This window comes from Parasteatoda tepidariorum, chromosome 3, assembly GCF_043381705.1.
Source record: "Parasteatoda tepidariorum isolate YZ-2023 chromosome 3, CAS_Ptep_4.0, whole genome shotgun sequence".
Taxonomy (NCBI): domain Eukaryota; kingdom Metazoa; phylum Arthropoda; class Arachnida; order Araneae; family Theridiidae; genus Parasteatoda; species Parasteatoda tepidariorum.
In genome coordinates, this window is record NC_092206.1 from 31572969 (window position 1) to 31594935 (window position 21967).

The 21967-nt window shown below is 27.6% G+C and overlaps 1 protein-coding gene across 2 annotated transcripts in view; it reads left to right on the forward strand.

Moving 5' to 3' along the window:
• Window positions 1-19267, forward strand: part of LOC107442002 (O-linked N-acetylglucosamine (GlcNAc) transferase sxc) — a 31666-nt gene extending 12399 nt beyond the window's left edge. The window contains exons 1-17 of one of the 2 annotated variants that reach the window (XM_071178467.1): window positions 310-425; window positions 567-1268; window positions 2369-2448; window positions 2540-2629; window positions 4277-4523; window positions 4608-4708; window positions 5523-5676; window positions 6866-6967; window positions 9633-9812; window positions 9903-10055; window positions 10888-10977; window positions 11080-11205; window positions 12219-12503; window positions 13258-13446; window positions 14431-14583; window positions 15390-15766; window positions 18848-19267. In XM_071178467.1, the coding sequence (XP_071034568.1) occupies window positions 1146-1268; window positions 2369-2448; window positions 2540-2629; window positions 4277-4523; window positions 4608-4708; window positions 5523-5676; window positions 6866-6967; window positions 9633-9812; window positions 9903-10055; window positions 10888-10977; window positions 11080-11205; window positions 12219-12503; window positions 13258-13446; window positions 14431-14583; window positions 15390-15766; window positions 18848-19007 (2610 nt within the window). In that variant the 5' untranslated portion in view covers window positions 310-425; window positions 567-1145 and the 3' untranslated portion in view covers window positions 19008-19267. Of the gene's footprint in view, window positions 1-309; window positions 426-566; window positions 1269-2368; window positions 2449-2539; window positions 2630-4276; window positions 4524-4607; window positions 4709-5522; window positions 5677-6865; window positions 6968-9632; window positions 9813-9902; window positions 10056-10887; window positions 10978-11079; window positions 11206-12218; window positions 12504-13257; window positions 13447-14430; window positions 14584-15389; window positions 15767-18847 lie in introns of those variants that run through there. The other variant, XM_016055439.3, reaches the window with a different exon arrangement.
• Window positions 19268-21967: the final 2700 nt, after the last annotated feature.

Sequence of the window (21967 nt, forward strand, 5' to 3'; positions counted from 1 at the left end):
TCTGAACTTTTTTTTTTTTTAAACTTTTAATACTTCTTTATTTCTAAATCCTCTCTGCATGCTGTCTACTAATGTTTCCTTTTAAAATTATAACTAGTTTTTGTATTAATACTTATTTTTACCTTTTTTTTTTAACTCTGATTTTTTAATTTACTACTATTCTGTTTTACTTTCAGTTTTATTTTTTTATTCTATTAAAACTCTTTTGTTGTTTAAGGAAGGCTGATTACAGCTGTTTTCTGTGATATGGATATCAAGACAGTTCTAACATTCAATTTTCTTTTTTCTTCCTTAAGAAATAGCACTAATAGTAGGTCTTTTCATATTCGTGAGAAGGCAGATATACTCGAGAGTATGCTGCACGTCGCTTGGACTGGGCCGTCTGGATTGAAGCTCAATCTGCAGTCATCATCTCCAAAATTGTGGTAATAATAAAATGTTTAGTTTGCTCTGATGGGTTTTAATTATGTGGAGAATATTGAAAGTTAATTATTATTGATATTTCATTAACTATCAGAGAATAAAATTCGATAAATAAAAATCAAATCTTTTGATTTTCTCCACAGTTCCACTCCTACTTTTAGTATTGGAATGCAGATGTTAGATGTAGGAAAAAAGTGGACTAGTTAAAATTCTCAGTAAGTGATTGTAATTTTAAATGAAATTTTAGGAGGCTGTTTTATATGTACTAACATCACGTATGTGCATGTTGAAGGGACTTTCTGCAGCCAGTGTCTTTGTGGCAGTCTGCGCGTGTACGCATTTGCTGTTCTTTTTGCTGCGATCATTTTATTTGCGCGTCATTTCAGGTCTGCTTTTGCCCCTTGCGTTTCAGACAGAGTGAAAATATCAGGATTTGGATGGTATGTGCTCGAGAAGCTTAGGTCATAACAAAAAATTCTAATTTCTTCTTGCTCATTTATTCAACTGTGAATTCATAATCCTTTTTGGCTCATTTGTTTAAATATGAATTTATAATTAATTCTACACCATTCTTTAAAAAAAGTATTCTTTTATTCAGTCTGTCTGGAAAACAGCGCTGCGATGGTCGCTTGCGATATGATAGGGTTCCAGAGTCCTGGCTGCAGTATCAGTATTTTGATCTGCCAAATACTTTAAATAATACTGTTTTTTGTTTATTGAAAATGAAGGCATGTTATTTGAAAGCCATCGAAACTTGTCCTACATTTGCTGTTGCTTGGAGTAATCTTGGATGTGTATTCAATGCTCAAGGTGAAATTTGGTTGGCTATTCATCATTTTGAGAAGGTAATTTTATTTTAATTTAGCTACATATAGAATTTCTTATTATCTGTATTTGTTACAACAAATTAAACTTTATGTGTAATAATATTCTGTTTATTACATTGAGCCTTGAAAAATTTTAATTTGCATGGCAATGCCGTAACTTGAATAATAGCTTTGGAAACCTTGTGTTTAAAAAAAAACTGAAATGATTAATAAAAAAGACACTTTTTTTTGCCGTAGTGTTTTTTTTTTTTTTTTTCTAAATTAAATATATAGCTGGATAAATGCGAGTTTTGTTTAAGATTGTCCCCTTTTCACTTAAATTTTTGTTAGGGAAAAACAATCATGGATTCATATCTAAAGTATATGTCATTTTTTTAGGCTACTAAGGTCATCCTGGAATATTAATGGTGGAAAGTTAAAAGATGTTATTTAATACTAATCTATAATTTCTTAGAAATTGCTGTCTGGACGACAGAAAAAAAGTCTCACTGAGAATCACATACGAGTAACTTTGCTATGAGAGCCAGAAAGTAACTGTCTCTTATTTCAAAAATGGCAGAAACTTTCCATCATAAATGTTAATTATAATTTATTTAGCTAATTAAACAAAGTTATTTATATAGCTAATTAAAATTCATAAAATATAAGTTTTCAAGGATTAATGTAAAGAATTCCAAGGTAATGAGGAACAAGATCAGGTATTATCTGACTAAGTAAAGATTAGTAGCTTTGGAAAATTTTAAGTGGCAAATAACTTTAGGATGTTTGCAAATACTAAAAATTTTAATTTTATCTACATAGCTTACTGATAAAAACAAAAAGTGTTTTTTTTTTTTCTATCAGTCTCGTACTATTACTTCATGGAAATGATATTTATGTTTTAAAATTTTTATTAAAGTGTAATTAACATTTTTCCTGCCTGAATTCGCAGATATTTTCTTTCATGACTTTAATTTTGCTTATTAAGTTGCATGTTTTCATACCTTTTTTATGTCTGTTTATTCAATGAAAAATATTTTCGACCAGCTGACACAAATGTAAAAACAAATGACTCAATGGCTTAATTATGTTGAGTTAAATGTATTTTAATCTTATAACCCCCCCCCTCCTTTTTTCAGGCTGTTGCGTTGGATCCAAACTTTTTAGATGCTTACATTAATTTAGGAAATGTTTTAAAAGAAGCAAGAATATTTGATAGGTAGGTAACTTTGTATTCAAATTTCATTTTGTTGTTTAAATATGCTTATAGTTCTTTCAGTAAAATAAATCTGAATTTTATCTTTTTTTAGAGCTGTAGCAGCTTACCTCAGAGCACTGAATTTAAATCCTAGTAATGCAGTTGTCCATGGAAACTTAGCCTGTGTTTATTATGAACAAGGGTATGAATAGTTAAAATAGCTAATTAATTCTTTTTTGTATTTGTGATATAATTATCAGGGATCGTAAATATCATGATATTTTCGAAAATATCAAAGATATCCGATATTTTGATATATATCCGATATTTTGATATATATCCGATATTTTGATATGTGTTCAAATTTTTGTTTTATATTTAGTATCTTCAATATAAATTAACTTTATTGTTGGGAATTGTTTTTCAGACATTATATACAAATTTAAAACATAAAATAATTCATTTTATATAAATTCTAAATTCCTAATGTTAATTGTAATTAATAAATTTATAATTTTTATAAAATAAAACATAAGTTTTTTTTTAAATAAAGAAGGTTCTCTGAAACAAAATCTTTTGCAATCACCAAAATACAGGACATTTTTATTTTACTTTTTCTAAGTTTTTAAAACACATTTTTTCTTTATTTCTTGTTAAAATATTTGAACATAAAAGTAAGTTTTTCTGCCTTTTCAGTCCCTAATCTATTCCGCAACTTGGACTGAATAAATCCAAAGCTAAAAAATATATTCTCTAACCCAGCTGTAGAAGGAGAGGCAGTTAATAGTTGTTCAAGGAGATTTGTTATTCTGACTTTTAATGGTTCCTCTAACTAAATAGTTTCCCACCAAACTGTGGGTTGAGAAAGTCATCTTCGAACTGAAGCCTGGAAAAGGGCTCTTTTTGGCTAAAAAATTCATAGCCATAGGTAAAATATCTTTGTCAACAGAGCGTAGGAAATTAAGAGCTCTTTGCGTTTGCTCGTCATTTAGTTTTTTTCCACAATATCTGTGGTCCAACATATTAGCAGCTAAATGAGCAGGGATTAAAGCCATTACTTCTCTTTCTGAGAACTCTTTCATCACGTTTTTTTTTCCACATGCTTCTAATTTCTTCTTTAGTTTGCACCAAATTTCAACACATTGTGCTATCATGCATTTATTTGCTTGAACTGCATCTAAAGCATTTGCAATCGGTTCTAAAATGCTTATATAATCAGAGCAATTTACCATTAAATTTACATCATTTACTAAATTGAAGATGTTTTTATCAATTTTAAGTTTGTTGTCTTGGCAAACTTGCACCAATTTTCCTCTGTTTTCTAAAAAGGTCTTTAAAGAATCGAACATCGTGTTCCACCTGACTGCCTGAGGAACAACTAGCATTTTCCCTCCAATTTTTCGATACCAAGCATTTGGCAAATGAGAGTACTTAAAATATTTTATCACTTTAATAAAAATTTTCGTAACATCAGGAAAATTTATATCTTTGGCTAAAAGATTTAAGATATGAGCGGAACAACCATAATATATACTATCATAATTCTCAGTTTTATCTAGTTCTTCTCTCATATTTTCATGTTACTAGCATTTTTCTAGGTAGGAAGGGGGTAAGTGGGAGCAGGTGCAAGATTTTTGTAGGAAGTAAAGATGGTGTGAATGGTAGCATGAGTTTGTGTAGTGATTAAAAGAAATCTTGAAATAACGTGGGGGATATTTTAGAAACTTCGCTGAAAGTATCAAAAATATCATGATATTTATTTCAAAATAAATATCAGATATCATGATATATATCCATTGATATATATTAACGAATCCTGATAATTATGTCTATACATTTTATGTTTTAGCTTAATCGACTTAGCAATAGATACTTATCGACGGGCTATTGAGTTGCAGCCTAATTTCCCTGATGCTTACTGTAATTTGGCTAATGCTTTAAAAGAGAAAGGCCTAGTTTCTGAAGCAGAAGACTGTTACAACACTGCACTAAGGCTGTGTCCTACTCATGCAGATTCCCTAAACAACTTGGCAAACATCAAACGTGAGCAAGGTTTCATTGAGGAGGCTACACGATTGTACCTGAAAGCATTAGAGGTAAAATATATATGATGTTGTATAATTACTTATATGCATATTTAGCCTGAATTGAATTTTTAAAAATACTTGTTGTTTTTTTAGGTATTTCCAGAGTTTGCAGCTGCTCATTCAAATTTGGCTAGTGTTCTTCAGCAACAAGGAAAATTAAATGAAGCCCTTATGCATTACAAAGAAGCAATTAGGTAATGATTTTTCTGTTGTTCATCGGCATACCCTTGAATAAGAGTGATTTTGGTATTACCTTCTTGTTTTTTTTTTACTATTTTTCTTAGCTGTAAATGCATTAAATTTATTTTTCAATTTTAGGATTATATTTTTGTAAGTTATTTTCTCAAGTGTAGAAAGCTTTTTTAATTGGTTGTAATTGGTTAATAATATTAAAATTGGCTACTTGAAAAGGTTATCAAAATTTTGAAAGTATAGATAAATATTTATAAGAGATATGCATTGTTAAAACAACAAATTAGACTGAAATAAAACATTTATCACACAAGATTATTTAAAATCAAAAATAATTTGTTTTAAAAAATGCTATTAGTTTTAGTATAAAAAATTCAGGCTCAAAATGAATGTGAGAGCCATTCTAAAACCACTTACATTTGACTTAATACATATTCTCTGTATTCAAATTTTTTTCAATTCACTTTTTTAATTTTTTTTTAAATTTATTTATTTTTTTTACATTTACTAGTAATATCTTTGTTACTTATTTATTTGTCCAGTCACTAAATTTTCATAATCAACCCCCTGGAAATTAATATTGAATACTAAAAACTTTTTGCGCTAAATTATTAATCTTGCTAGTTTAATTTATCAGTACCATACATTTCAATTCACCATTTTGCATTTCCTATTATAATAATTTTTGAGAGCTAAATTAATCCTATGTAGTTTAAGTTTGAAATTGTTTTCTTTTATGTAAATTATTTTTAAAAACTATGTTGTAACTGATAATTAAAAGGGGCATTCAAATAACCTCATATATTTTTATGTCAGGATTTCTCCAACTTTTGCTGATGCTTACTCAAACATGGGTAACACTCTGAAAGAAATGGGTGACATTCAAGGAGCTTTGCAGTGTTATTCACGAGCTATTCAGATAAATCCAGCTTTTGCAGATGCACACAGTAACTTAGCATCAATTCATAAAGTAAGTAAATTGGAAATTTTATTGAATATGTTTTATATAGCCCAACAACTACAAGAAAGGGGTTGAAGACCGAATTCTGCTTGATCCATTCGTTAAAATCACGGTTGCTTAGAAACATGTTTATAATGGTAGAAGAAGCAAAACTTTGTTCCAATTGTGATTAGTTAAAGCAATATTTTTCTCCGTGGAAGGCAAATCTCGTTTATAAACTTATGTTTGGAGATAAAGTTCCAAAAACCTATGCAAGTTTATTTTGTGTTCACATTGATTCCGCACTTGATATAACATAAATTAGAAATCAATTCTCATTCAAAGCAAAAATTCTTCACAACTAAAAATTTCAATGTGTTATTGCTTTTATTTAAATTTAAAAGGTGACAAAGAAAGTATCATTTATTTTACAAAATCGTGCAAAAATTTGCTTGTTTTATTTAATGTTTTTAAATGTCTTTTTACAAAATAATTTCCCCTCTTTTTAGTCTCCCCCCCCCTTGTCATCTCCATTAAACTTAAGATTAGATTAATTTCCAAGATAAAAAATTTTTTATCTGTGTAATTTCTTTCTTTCTAGTTTTTTGTTTGCGTTTGCTGTTTATATCAGTAATATTAAGCTTTTTTATCATGTAATATTGAAACTTATATAATTTTAAAAACTGTAATGTTTCAACTGTAATGTTTCAATTTTAAGAAAGACGCAGGGTTACTTTTCAAAGATTTTCTACCTTTGTAAAATCTGACATTTTTTTTCAATAATAGGTATAGAGGAAATATTTGGCTGTGATTTGATATTTTGTTCTGACTTTCTTTGTTTGATAATTTGTCCACTAACTCTGTATCTGATTGTTTTAAGTATTATTTATGCTCCTTAAATATATTATTTTGAAATTCAATGATGTGTTTTTATTTCACTTAAAATCAAGTCCAATATGTTAATTTTTTCAAACATGTTCACTAATCACTATATTTTTATATAACAATATATTGTATTTCTAAATTAATCTGTGCTTAGACTGTTCAACGAATTTTTTGTTTGTTATGTATTGTTCTAATATGTTTAATGAAATAAGTGGTATATTTTTGAATTGAAATAAGCTGTTGCTATTTTTAAGCTTAAAGGCTGAAAATAATTTTATCTAATTAGGAAATCAGAATGTTAGCTAGGTAAATCTATATATTCTTAATATTTCAGGATTCTGGCAACATTCCTGAAGCTATACAATCCTATAGAACTGCACTGAAGTTAAAACCTGATTTCCCTGACGCTTATTGTAACCTTGCTCACTGTTTGCAAGTAAGCTAATTTATTCCTTGCTCAGATTTTATTGTTTACACTTGTTGATCAAAATCTTTAAATAATTTTTAAATTTTTTTTCTCTTTAAAATAGATTGTGTTACATTGTATGCAAATAAATTATATCTATTCAACAGTAATTGTGCTAAACATTAAAAATTACAGTTTCATAGGAAATCCTAATTTCCGGATCCTTTTTAACTGCAAACAGGTTCCAATTTAAAAGAACTTAAATCTCCCATTTAAAGATATAGTGTATCAAAAATTCATATTTTATGATTAAAATGTAATTATTCAACAAAGGATTAAAATTGTCTATTAATTGTGCTTAAAGATCAAAATTAAGTCATCTTTTTAAAAGATTACTTGGTTATAAGACATATTTATGATATTTATTAATTCATAATGCTGATTAGATGGTTTAAAGTAATACTTTGCTGAACATAGGATAAAGCAAGTAATGTTACTGAAAACTGAAATAGTATGTTACTTGTATATGAAAGAATTAATAAATTAAAAATCCGCTTTTGCATAACTTAACAAATGAAATTATCATATTCCTATGAAGGAATGTAATTGAATTATAAATGTTAACTAAAACTTATTTTCAATAAGTTACCATTTGTATTTCTTAATGAAAACTACTAGTATTAAAGTATGCATCCCAGCAAATGAGACTTTTTTAAATTGTCATGAATAATGCTTACCATACTTCCATAGTTCATCATTGTTATAGCCCTAGTTTCTAGAACTTTGCTTAGCAAGTAATTATGAATAAGTTCACGAATTTTGTCACATTTGTCTGTCATAAGATTCGTTCTTAGTTGAAGAGCATTAGACAAGTTTTCAACTTCTCATCCTTGTTTTAAATAACTTTTGCCATTTACAAATCTAAGTCCTAACAGGGTATCATTGCTGCACTGTGCCATAATCTGCACTAAATTTCAATAGGTTTGACATTTTCTCTGGTTAAAAATTTAATTACTGTAGAGAACCATTTATCCGGTATCCAGATAACCGGGAAAAATTTTGCTCGATTTTCCCGCCATTTTTAAACTAGAACGATTTTAAACTAGAACGAAAAAAGCGGAAATTGGACTCATCCTTGAAGTTGAGTAGAGGAAAATGTAAGGAAGGGGAAATTTTTTTTCCCCCGTTTACCCAGAGAAATGTCATTTCCTCCGTGACCTTGAAGGCAGGGAAGGGAGGAATGTTTTATTTTTTCCTTTAGGCCGTCAATCAAACTCAAGGGTGTGGCATGCTGATTTCGTTTTCTGCTTGATTTACGAGGGGGGTGGGGAAAATGCATTGCATGCATATCAGTGAACAGAAAAAGAAAAGAGAAAAATATATTTATTTGACATCGACTAATAAAAATAAAATCTTTTTCTTTTGAATAAATTCTCATTCTTTGGAAGTGCGGTATCAATTGCAAGTTTTTCTTGGTGTGGAATCACATCTGCTGTAATTAAAAATCTTGTTTTTATCAACAAAAAAAAAAAAAAATAAAATGAAAGGAGAATTGTTTATTAATTTAAACATAGGATTATTTTATGAAGCAGATTGCAGTTTTGTTTTTCTGATTCCACTACGTTTGATTTTTTTTCTTTTCGCGATAAATTTCGCACTCAATAAATTAATTCTTTTTATTCATAAATTTTATCATTAGGTTTTTTTTTTTTAAATTCCGTTGATCTTGCCTTGTTCCGGGTTTTAATATTTATGCTAGTGCCTTTTTTAACTATCGTTTCGGTTCGATAATTTTCAAGTGTTTTTATTTAGATTAATAAGTTTTCCTTTTATTTTATCGTTTCCCCCCGTATAATTAGGTATGAAATATATTGCGTTATTTAATCATTGGTTTTGTTTATATTATTTAATTTAGGAATTGTAATTATTTTTAAAAAATAAATATGAGAATTTTGTATTTTTTAAACTTGATTTTCTTGTCTAAACTTGCAAATTTTTTTATTCTTTTAAATGTTATATTTCTACCATTTTTTTTTCTTTTTAAAGTTAGGAGTACCTTTCTTTTTTCTCTTACTTTATGCATTACACTTTTTCCTTGTACTTCGGGTTCGATAAAACATCGATTAACGACACTTTTTGGTCGATCCAGAAAACCGGGAAATTCAGATATCCGGGATAGCGATGGTCCCGAGCATCCCGGATAATTGGTTCTCTACTGTAGTATGTGTTGTGCAGCAGCATTAAGGGCATTACATTCACTCATTATTTAACAACTTACAAAGAATTGAGCACAACCAAAGAATTATTTAGGCTCTAGATAAAGTTCTGTTGTTACCATGTCAATAAGAAAGAAAACAGTCTGCTAGTATTAAAAAAGTGTCATTTATATTTGATCCATCTAATTATGTTTATGGTTGTAAAATCAAATCTGGCAAGATTCAGCAAATCTATATTTTTGCATACCATTGTTTCTATACAACTCTAGGCTTCATTTAAACTGCTAATAAACTATGTATAAAGCTGCAAATACTTAAAAAATTTGGACAAAATTTTACTTGAAAAGAATAAGTTAGAAAACATCTTGTCAAATAATTTAAAAAAAAAAATCAGATAAATAATTTGATGTATTCTTTATTATGTGAAGCAGCTATTACTAATTTTTTTCTCTTAACTAAAATTGTGTTCAATTTACCAGATTGTTTGTGACTGGACTGACTATGAAGCACGCATGAAAAAATTAGTTTCAATTGTTGCTGACCAACTGGAAAAAAATAGATTGCCATCTGTACATCCTCATCATAGCATGTTATATCCTTTAACACATGAGTTTAGAAAAGCCATTGCTGCCAGACATGCAAATCTGTGCCTTGAAAAGGTATCACTTGTTCATTTCTGCAAAAAAAAAAATTAATATGTAGTGATGTCATTCTAAATTTTAATTTCTTCCTCCATTCTATCTTTCCAGATTCAAGTTTTGCATAAACCTCCATACCAATATCCAAAAGAACTGAAAGGAAAAATTTTAAAAGTTGGTTATGTAAGTTCTGATTTTGGCAATCATCCTACTTCACACTTAATGCAGAGTGTACCTGGTATGCATAATCTAGATAAAGTAGAGGTAAGTTTTAGCATATGCAAAAAATCTTACATTGAAATGTTGCATTTTATTTTTCTATAAATAATTAGAGTTTGAAATAGCATTTGCTTATAACTAAAGTTGTGTGCAATATCGTATTACTGCCTCCAGTGCTTAATAATTTATGATTGACATTGCTTATGGTTATGATGTGAACAAATTGTGATTTTGAATAATGAATTAAAATTTAAGGGTTATAAAGTGTTACCACTGGATGATATTTTCACAAAAAGAGTAGAAAGCTGACAGCTCTGCTATTATTAATTTTTTAAAAGCAACATATTTGAGAAGAAGAATAAAAGTTTAATAAGTGAGACATAATTAGCAAATAATTAATTTAGGGTATTATTAATAAAAATTCAAATAAATAAAAATATAAGCTTTCAGCACTTATAATTTTTTTAGATTATTTTATTTAGATTGTTAAGTATTGATGCATTTAAAAAGGTTTGCATTTCTTTTAGGAATAAATTATATTTTACCCAATAACTGGCTTCCAATTTTAGGTACAGATTGAAAAGATGTATTTATTTGTGAAATGAATAAGTTTAAGTGTGACAAATAAAGGAGTATAAGTATCAGCAAAATTCAATGCTAGCTTAGAAATGAGGGTTAAAATGAATTTTTGAGAAAATTTATTATAATTTTTGGCAGACAATACCGGGTTTTCAAAGGAGGATTATCACTGTTTATACATTAAAGATTAGTTCATAATTATGTACCATATATATGTGCTTAATTTTAATAACTTTAAAAGAACATACGCAGACAGTAGTATAGCAATGTCTAACTTGTGTTTGTTTTTATTATTTAGATATATTGCTATGCTTTGAGCCCAGATGATGGAACAACATTCCGTTCTAAAATTGCTCAAGAAGCTCATCATTTCATTGATTTATCGCAGGTGATTTTGTAATTTTTTTTATCAGAAATATTAGCTAATATAAATATTTTGTCAGAATTTGATAGCATGCACGTGTGATGTTAAATAAATATTTTTTTACAGATTCCTTGTAATGGCAAAGCTGCAGATCACATTTTTAATGATGGTATACATATTTTGGTTAATATGAATGGTTATACAAAAGGAGCAAGAAATGAAATATTTGCCTTAAGACCGGCTCCAATTCAGGTACTTTAAAAAAAAATTTTTTTTTTTTTCATCATGGAGCAAAACAAAAAAAAGTTCAGAAATAATTGAATAGGTGATTAAGGAAAGAAATATGCAAATTTATAATAGTAAGAATATTGACCTACACTTTTTTTTAAATTTTAAATATTTATATTAAATATTTAAATAGTAATATTAAAATAGCCATAATTCATGAAGCTTGAGTGAAATGTTACAGTGGGGATGGAACAAGTAGAAGTCAAAAATTTTGTACAATTCGAGAAAAATGTTAATGTAAATATGTACTGCTTTTGTTTTTTTGTAATTAAGTTTTTTTTTTTTTTTTTTTTATTAATGATACTTTTTTTCAAAAATTTAAATTATGCTATATTCATCCAGTACACGGTTTTGTAAGTGGATGTTCTTACAGCTGACAAGTTGAAAGAAAATTGTCATCCTTTTTGAAACATAGAAACAGTTTAACAAAATACAAGTAATATGATACTGTATTACGTAAGTTAACAATAGCTAGCTTTTTATTACTAAAGGGCTTGACAATGCAGCTAAAGCAACATATCTTGGGATAACGTTCATATTTCAAACTGTTTCTGCATTTTGTTTCCTGGTTCACACAAAATTTATTAATTCCCTCATTTATTGATTCACGCAACATAATTTACCGTATTGTTTGGCGCAGCATGTCCTCATCTGGACCTTGCGCCACTAAACCCTACATTCAATCCAATCACACAACATAAAATTTAATATTGAATACATGACGCATAAAAATAATGGTATTTACCAAAAATGCTCCCCTGATCAATTTCAAATGTGGACCCAAGCTTTTCAAATATATCAAACATGTCTAACAATTACAAATTTATTGTTTAAAAAGCTGTTTTCAGATTTAATATACTAATATTCAGTATCTCTTCCTTGTTCAATGTATACAAGGCAGCTTTGTTACTAATTTGATTTTAAGGCAAGTAAATATTTTCTGAATACTTTTTCTAAATATATTCTTCCTCTTACAGGTGATGTGGCTTGGTTATCCTGGAACAAGTGGAGCTCCATTTATGGACTACATTATCACTGACAAAATTACATCACCTCTTGGTCTGGCTCTTCAATATTCTGAAAAATTATCTTTTATGCCTGATACATTCTTTGTTGGAGACCACAAGCAAATGTTTCCTCATTTAATCGAACGAGCTATCATTGATGATAAAAGTTTAACAGGAAATAAAGATGTTCCTGACAATGTCAGCATTGTCAATGCAACCGACCTCTCCCCAATCATTGAGAAGGCTGAAGTAAAAGTAAGTTTAACTTAAATTCTTTTAAAACATCTTATATAAGCAAAATTTTAAAGCCTATCGAAACATCAAAGAAGGTATAAGGTTGAACTGATTTGTTTTTAATTCATTACAGTTGATAAGTTTTTTGGGCAAGTGTTTCTGCAAGTCAAGAATTGCTTATTCAGATTCACTTTCAATTTTAAAATGTTGTTTTTGAATTTTTTAAGAAAAAAGACCTATATATCAATTCATTTCTTGGATCATTAAACTCTACTGAAATTTTTCATTTTTTTTTTTTTTTGAAATAATTTTTATAAATTTGTTAATGGGTAATTTACTTTAAAAATGAGGAACAGTTGCCTTCAACAAAAGAAAATTACTTGATTTACGTAAAATGTTATTTTTAATTTTCCATCCGAGTAAATCTATTTAAAAATTAACAATATATTAGAATATCAGAAAGAATTTGATTTTCCAAGAAAGGAAGGAATTGGAATAAAAACTTTGGGTAAAAGCTATGTTCTAAATTTTTTTAAAACATTAAGTTACTTTATAACTTGCGTTCTTTAAGTATCTTGCCAAGCATTTCAATAATTGAAAATTGCTAATTTTTAAATTTTAATTATCAATTTAACTGATTTATGTGTTTCTTAATTTGGGTATTTTTTATTACGTAATGAATGTAATACTCGATTCATTTGGGATGTTTCATCTTATCGATTCATGTGAACATATTTTTATGGCTCTGTTAGTTTATATCTGTAAATCATTTTAGAAAATTCGGGAAGTTGCTGTTACCACCACCATGGCATCTGAAAAAGAGGAAGCAAAGATAGAAAAGTTTGAAGTTGTGAAAACAGTTATTGAATTACCTACCATACCAGTTCAGAACATGATTAGCACTGGCCAAGTTCAAACTTCTGTGAATGGCATTGTTGTTCAAAATGGTCTTGCTACCAATCAGGTAACTTTATCCATAAAATACACATTTAAAAAAAGAAAGTTTTCTGTCTAATAATAAAAATAAGGATCAAAATTTTCATAATATAAATTCAATGCTGTTTTCATCCCCCCAAAAAATGAAAATACTGATAATAAAACCAGTTTGCTTGATTTTTCTTTTTTTAACAGAAAGTCCTAGTCCATAACTATTGAATTTTTTTTTTGGATAAAAAAAAATTCAGTGCTATATATATGTTACAACTGTAAATAAACAGTGGTAGTCATATTTTGTTCCTCCTGAAGGTAGATATGGGCTAGTTATTCAACCATTTTTCTTTTCTGAGAAAAATAATTCATCTGACATCAATATTTAAATAAAGATGTTTAATCATGAAATGAATACCTATTATGTAAATTTTATGTGACTTGATTATTCCTTTATGATTTATTTTGCATAATGAATGTTGAATACACTTATAGAATAAATAAAAAAAAAAGGACATCTTAATCATTTTAATTCTAGTTTAATTAAATCAAAGCAAATAACATCAATATCCGTTTCAAAAATTGGTAGCAACTTTTTATTTTTGTCATATTTAAAATAACATTAAAAAAGTTTTAATTTTCTAAGGAGTTATTATTTATATATGAATGAAAATTATCACTTACGTTTTCTTCAAATACCGTTACTATTTTTTATAAATATAAATTTAGTATGGATTTCATTTATATTTAGTTACCTACAGAAATTGTGCAAAGGATATTTTTTTCTTCTTTCATTTACTCTTCACTTGAGTGTTGCTTTTGAAATACCCATTATTATATACTTTTTTTAATTGCCTATTCTCATAAAAAATTTGAATTCGTAAGGAAAGTCTCCTAAGTCATTTAAAATGCGTTTTTAAAAAATTTTGTTTCTAATTTAAATGACCATCGCTAGCTATGGAATTTATACCAATTCATTAAAACAATAACATTTAAATTAACCAAATATTTTTCATTTTAGATCAATAACAAAGCTGCAACTGGTGAAGAAGCACCCAAGAGCATTTTAGTAACCTCACGACAACAGTATGGTCTACCTGAAGATGCAATAGTATACTGTAATTTTAATCAACTTTATAAAATTGACCCAGCTACTTTACAAGTATGGGTGAATGTAAGTAATGGTTTAAAAATATTGTGCCTAAATATATGCTCTCAAAAACCTAACTTCCCTGCTAGGACTAATACAGATATATCAATAATAATATCAATCTAAAATAATCAGGTTCCTTTATAGTTTTGAATCTTAAATCACTTTTAAGTTGAAAAATTTTTTGTAAATTTTTTAGATGAATATATATCTACTTATAAAAATTGTAATTAAATTATTCCTAAAAATAACTTACTAACGAATTATTTTCAAAAGACTAGCATCAAGAAACCCTAGATTGGGGACCAATTCTTAGTACAGGTGTGAAGAAAATTTTACACATAAAAGTTGCTAAAATATCCCTGTAATATGTTATAATTTTGACCTTTAAAGATTTTTTTTGAAAGTGTAGTTTTAATGATTTATTAAAAATATTTTTTATTTTATTTACTAGTTTACTATTTTTATTACCTAAGCATTTTAAGGTAGCAGTGATGTAAACTGAGTAAATTTTTTGGAAAAAAATATAGAAATTTTTTTTAAGTCCCAAATTAGTAATATACTATATATAGTTCCTATTTATGAATATTTTATTAGTTTATGGGGATTAACCATTATTTCTTAAAAATCAAAATTTAATTTAAAAGGGCATTTTTTTATGAATATATTAACTATATCATTCCATGATCCATTAATTAAAGTGTTAAAGTAATTGGGTTTTAAATTGAGCCTAATATTTTTTTCTCTTATAACAGTTTCAAAAAAGTCCATTATATTATAAATCCATAATATTAGCATACTTTATTAAAATTTATTTATTTCCATTTTAGATATTGAAGAGAGTGCCTAATAGTGTGCTGTGGCTCTTAAGATTTCCTGCAGTTGGTGAGCAAAATATTATTGCTTCTGCTACACAGCTTGGTTTGCCCCAAAATAAAATTATATTCTCAAATGTGGCTGCAAAAGAAGAGCATGTCCGTCGTGGGCAGCTTGCAGATCTTTGTTTAGACACTCCTTTGTGTAATGGACATACAACTGGTATGGATGTTCTGTGGGCTGGTACTCCCATGGTTACACTTGCCGGTGAAACTCTTGCTTCCAGGGTTGCATCCTCTCAACTTACATGCTTAGGTGTACCTGAGCTTATTGCCCACTCTCGCCAGGAATATGAAGATATTGCAGTTCGACTAGGAACTGATAAAGATTAGTAAGTCCTTTTTTAACATACATGAAGCAGTTTCTAATATATATAGATAGATTTTGTCATAAGCTTATTTTTTTAAAAATAATTTTAGTTTACTTTTAAAAATGTTTTTGAATATACTATTAAAAAAAAAAAATCATAAAATTATTATTTTCATATGAATAAGTTTAGTCATTATTGAAAAATGATTGTATTATTGGTACAGGGTAAAAGGAAAAAACTTTAGTAGAAATCAGGGTGCTTAGCCAAATCTTTGAATCAAAAATAAGCACTCAAAAAATTAATATTCAATCAGTGATATCATTGAAAAACAAAAACTTTTTATAAACAGTTTTAGCGTTAAAAAAACCCCCAAAAAGAAACAGGCGTAAATCGAAGCAATCATTATTTTCCCACATCATCGAGTGAATTCAACTTGCCCCTGAACTCAGAACAAAAGTGCCAGTACCCCCTACGTCAAAAAAGTGTTAGAAGTAAAATAAAATAAACAATAATAAAATTAAAATAAATTAAAAAGAAAAACATTTCATAAGGATCTGATATTCTCCATCCGAATTGGAGCACTCGGGTTTCGGTTTCAAGTGTGTGTGCATGCGCAAGTCATAACGTGGGTACGACATGAAGTACGCGTGAATGATTACGTAGCAAACACCCCATTTTTCGTGAAATGCCTGGGATCCACCAGATATCACTGAAGGGGGGGGGAATTTATTCGAGAAAAAAAAAGCACTTTTTAAAAACGCCAGCTGAAAAATGCACCTTTAAAAGCTTTTAAAAACGAAATCCCCAAAAAAACACCTTTAAGTACTTTTTACAAACGCTACGCACCCTGGAAATGTTTATAAAAAAGATAATGAGAAATATTTAAGACAAAAAGATATTGCTTTTTAGACCCACTGGAACAAGAAGGCAAGTATGGCCTCGGTTGAGATGGGCTTACTCAGTGGAGTCAGATTTTCTTGCAATTAATTAAAAGAATTGGAGATCAAAGATAAATAGGAAGTCTTTAAAGCGAAATCTTCAGAGGAAGACATTGGGCTGTTTGGCCTAGTATGGCGATGCATAAAAGCATAAGTTTTTTGAAAAAGAAAGGGCTTATTTGTGACCAAATCAAAAACGTTCTTGATTTTTAAATGAAAGATTTAACGTTAAAAATATTAATTTAACTTTTTCACATTGCCATAATTTTAGAGAAAAGTGGCCATAAAAAAATTATGTTCATTTGAAACACTTTTTAAAAAATGTTTTAAAAAAACGTGGCAGAATCACAGCGACACTGTCCCAGAACGTTAGAGTTCTTGCAGAAAGATCTTTCTTTTGAAAAGTTAAAGAAAATTACTCTTTTCTACAGAAATTTACACATAATATTTTATTAGTGTATTTAATCACTTTTTGACACGCTTAATTTATGCTGATAGTATCTTAATCAATGTAATACTTCAATTGTATTTTCAACAATTATTGATATTGATTTTCACATGGATTTTAAAATGAAATTTAGAAAATTTGAATCGTGCATATGAGTATTTACTTTTTAAGGCAATAATTCTATCGAATTTTTGGCAGTTATTGCTATTTCACCTTAATTTTTAAATCTTTTTATTTTATTTTTTGTTATTTTATTTTTTTTTTATATTTATTCAGGGTTGCCACTCCACAGGGAGAACAGAGAAAACCTGGAAAATACAGGGAATTTAAAAATCACCTAAAATAACAGGGAAAATGCAGGGAATTTTGATTTTTTTTTTTACAAACTGGGAAAATACAGGGAATTTTGTTTCTTATTTTTGTCTTTTAAAAAATGGTGACCACTTAAAGTGTAATTTATGGGATATTCAACCATGATATTTCAGCTATACTAAACTATTTCATTTACTATAGCATTATTTAAGTATATTCAGCTGTTTTCCAGCAATTAAAACTAATAAATATAGTTAGCCCAATATAGCTCACAAAAGAGCACAGTAATTGTTGTTTCCTCTTAATATATAGTGCATAATATGTACAGGGAAAACGCAGGGAATTTTTTTTTCCAGATTTGAGTGGCAACCCTGTTATTGCAACAACCTAATCTCGAACAAAACATGTATTAGAGTAACCCCTTTTTGAGGAGTCCGATTCACTTGATTTCATCATCGATCTTTTTTTCAGCAATTACTACTACACAGATTTCATGATTTTTAATTATTTTTTTATTGTGATAATTTTTTACAAAATACTAAGAGGAAAATAATTAGTGCATCCCCCCCCCCAATAAACTGCGAGAATATCACCCATAATATTAGAATATTAAAAAAAATTGTAAACACAGCATTGTTATTTTAAGTTAGTAACATATATGTTTGTTATTATTAAAAGTATTTTGCAGAAAGATAGTAGTTTTGTTGCAGATAGCTTGAAAAAATTCTGCCACACAGATAAAAACGTAGATAAAAATAAAGAAGCTTTAGTTAAAGTAGAACAAATTTAAAAAAAAAAAAAAATCACAATTTTTTAAAACAGAACAATGGAATTCACTTGCATGAATGTAATTATAACAAGAAAAATTTTACATAGCTCGTGGTTCAGTATAGCGATTAGTTTCAATTCTTCAAATAACAAGTTTTAAAACTTAACAAATTAGTTTAAAAACTATTTCTAATAGTGTATAGTAAAAAATACAATTTATGGTCATTCTTTATTAAATCAATTAAAATTTTCCCCAATGAAAAGTTTCGTGAAAAAATAATTTGCAGACTTACTTGCACATCCTTAACTTGTAAGGATGTAATAGTATTTAAGTATAATGTCTGCTGATCTACTGACTGATTTCTTACATAACCATTATAGAGTCAGTTTTACTGTCTTAATTTATCAGCTGGTTAACTTCTTGTTTTTTTAGTATTTTATTTTGTGTCACTTTATTTATTTAGGGTTTAATTTCTTCCCGAAACGAACTTTGACCAAGTTGGGTTACTTTAAAATTAGTTTATTATCTGAATCATTTAAGTAATTTTTTTTTCTTTTATTTTGAAATGTACTTCATAGTATATTATATGTATGATCATGACAAAATGGTGTATTGACAATTTTAATTCCTTATAGCTTGAAAGCTATCAGAGCCAAAGTTTGGTCAGCAAGAACAGAAAGTCCTCTATTCAATGTAAAAACCTATGCAACTAACTTAGAAAGACTATTTTATGCTATGTGGGCCAGATATGAAAGAGGAGAAAAACCCAATCATATTACAGAATTAGCAAATTAAAAAGTGATCATTTATTATATCGATATATATTTATGAATGATGTGAAGAAAAGATGTGTTATGTGTCTGTTTTACTTGTGTAATAAATATTTGAAAATGCCTTGTTCCTCATGTGGAGTACATGCTTTGTATTATATGAATGATTCAACTCACAACTGTCTATAATCATTATCCTGTTAGTTAGCTTTATTCGAATTTCAATTGAGACTTGTAATTAAATGTGCTGTCATGGTTGAATAAATAAAATTATTAAGAACTTTTCACATTTCTTTTATTTCTAAGTTAATTGGATAATATGAAAATTACATTTGTTCCAGGGTTATACACTACTTTTTAAATACCTCTTCTCTTCTCTCAACAAATGCCCCAATTTTAAAAATAAATTGCAGTTTAAGGTGCTCTAGTTACCATTCTAGTATAATTGAATTTTAACCGGGTAATTACTATAAACTTAAAAAATTCTTGCATATTTAAAAAGGCTTAATATCCTCAACTTTTTTTTCTTAATTTTTATTATTTTAGTTATGAATAAGGATATATGATGAATATATAGAGGTATTTCTTTTAACATTTAAATGATAAAAAACACATTTTACTTAAGTCTAAATATTGACCATGTATCTTCCTGGGTAATTTTAACTTTTAAAAGTTTCAGAAAATGATTATTTCTATCAAATTTTCAATCTAATAAAACTGTTACCTTGTTTAGCCATTTTTTCCCCTTTTCTAAAATTGTTCCTCAGTTAAGGGCTACTACTGGCAACTGTTTTTGACAAAAACTACTTTTATTTAGCTACAAAAATGAGAGTTCCTGTTTTTTAGTTTTTCATTCCCACGCTATAAAGACTATCATCTTTGCTTTTTTTTTTTTTTTTTTTTTTTTTTTTTTTTTTTTTTTTTTTTTTTTTTTATTNCAGAGGGGCTGTAGGTTACTAATTTGGACTTTGGTAATATCCATCTTAAGAGATCACCCATATCTCTGAATATACTAGTCTAGATTTTGGCTTTTAAAGTGCTGGTTTTGTTTTTTTCTTAATTTTAAGTTTCATATTTTAATGTATGAAGGAAGAAAAAAAAAACTTCTTAAGAGCTCCCTTTTTTTTATGCATTTCTGTTAAAAGTGAAATATTGTCCTATTTAAAGGTCTCATTGTATATAATTATAAAATTGAAAATAATTCTAAATTATCATATTAAAAAAAAATTAGAGAAAAACATTTAATCTAAATTATGGCTAAAGACAGTTGTAAAAATAAAGAACACTGTGGGCAATATTTTGTTTCTTAGGCAGCATGCCATGATATAATTAAAATAAAATTATATGAATTCTTTAAAAAAAAATTTAAAGTTTGAGAAAATATATGCTTAGTTTCGTTGCAAACTATTATGATTATATTAGAAAGAAAATTGTTATTTCAGTTGTAATTATAGCTCCATTAATATCTAGGTATAAAACATGTTTCTACTTTCTTTTTCAAATGGCATTTTTGCCGATGTATTAGCACAACTCTTTCTTAGGTAAATCATAAGTTTGCAGATGTTTTTAATTCAGAAGTTGAATCAAAAGAAGTTAAATCGTTGCAGAGTGTGTTTCCCAAGCAAAATATGTCCTAATTTAAAATAAACTTTTAATTTTTATATATTTAATCTTTTTCATTGTCTTGAAAGTGTCATAAAATTTCTATGAAATAATAATTAGAGCAATTTATATACTCAAGGTAGAATATTTCCTTTTGTAATCGAATAATATAAAAAATGGATGTTTCAGAAATAAATTAGTTAAAATGTATAAAAATCATAACTCTGCACACTCCTAAAAAAAAAATTAGCTGTTAAATGTTGCCTGTTCTTGAAATGCTTTTGATGTGGAAATTTACTGTATTTATTTTTACTGTACTAAAAAAAAAATTCTAGACCCACTTGTTCTTTTTTTTTTCTTTCTGAGTTGTGAAAACGTTTATAACTTTAGTGTCCCACCTTTATAAAAATGTCTGGACATGCTTATGGTTGCAATTAGGTTTAACAAGAACCTGGTTTTGTGCAAGTTCAAATATTTAATTCATCGTTAAATTATCTAAATATAATTCTATTAGTAGGAAGTTCTTCGATTCTTAAGTAAATTTGTAGACTTAAAAATTATAATAAACTTATTTCTTCCCATAACAGAAATTTTTATATTCATCATTCAAAATGAATCTATCCTTTTTCTTTAGCAATAAATATTTGTTCATCTACCTTTCTTCGAAGTGTTTTACCTTTTCTGTCATCTATGCTCAACATTCATTTCAAATTTATTTTTATTTCAAAAATTAGAAAGAATAAAAATAAGGCATGTTTCTGGCCTATTCTTTCTTAAAGATAGAAATTCATCTTGAAGAAGAAAAAAGTTTTTGACAGAGTTTCTTATTAACCATCAATTTTTATATTCTGTTGTAACTTTAATTTCAATCTCTCTAGAGTTGACTGTAATCAATTATAAAAATAACTACTTAAGTCTTTTCCAGTAAAGTTATTTTTTATAGTTAAATATACTAAAAAAACGTGAATGCTCTTAAGTTTTCCTGTGTAAAATTGAATATATGCATATAAATAATGTAATTATCTTAAAGAACTTAACATTGGAGTATGTTATGTTATTAAAGCATAAACGCTGTAAAAATATGTTAAAGGGGGAAAACTATTTTGGCAACTATTTCTTGTAAATAAAAACTATATTGGAGACTATTTTTCATATTTGAAGCAACTAAAACGAGTTTTAACTTAGTGGCAGCCTAGCAAAGTTTACAAACTGTAAAAGTGAACACCTGCCTAGTCTTTATCTAACCTATTTTATCTATATATTTTTGCTGTGTATTTTAAACTTTTATCTTAAATTTTGGTGTAGACTTAAGTATCTTAATTTTTAACTAATTTGTTAATTTTACTATTATATTAATTTTAGAAATATTTGAATTTTAAATTT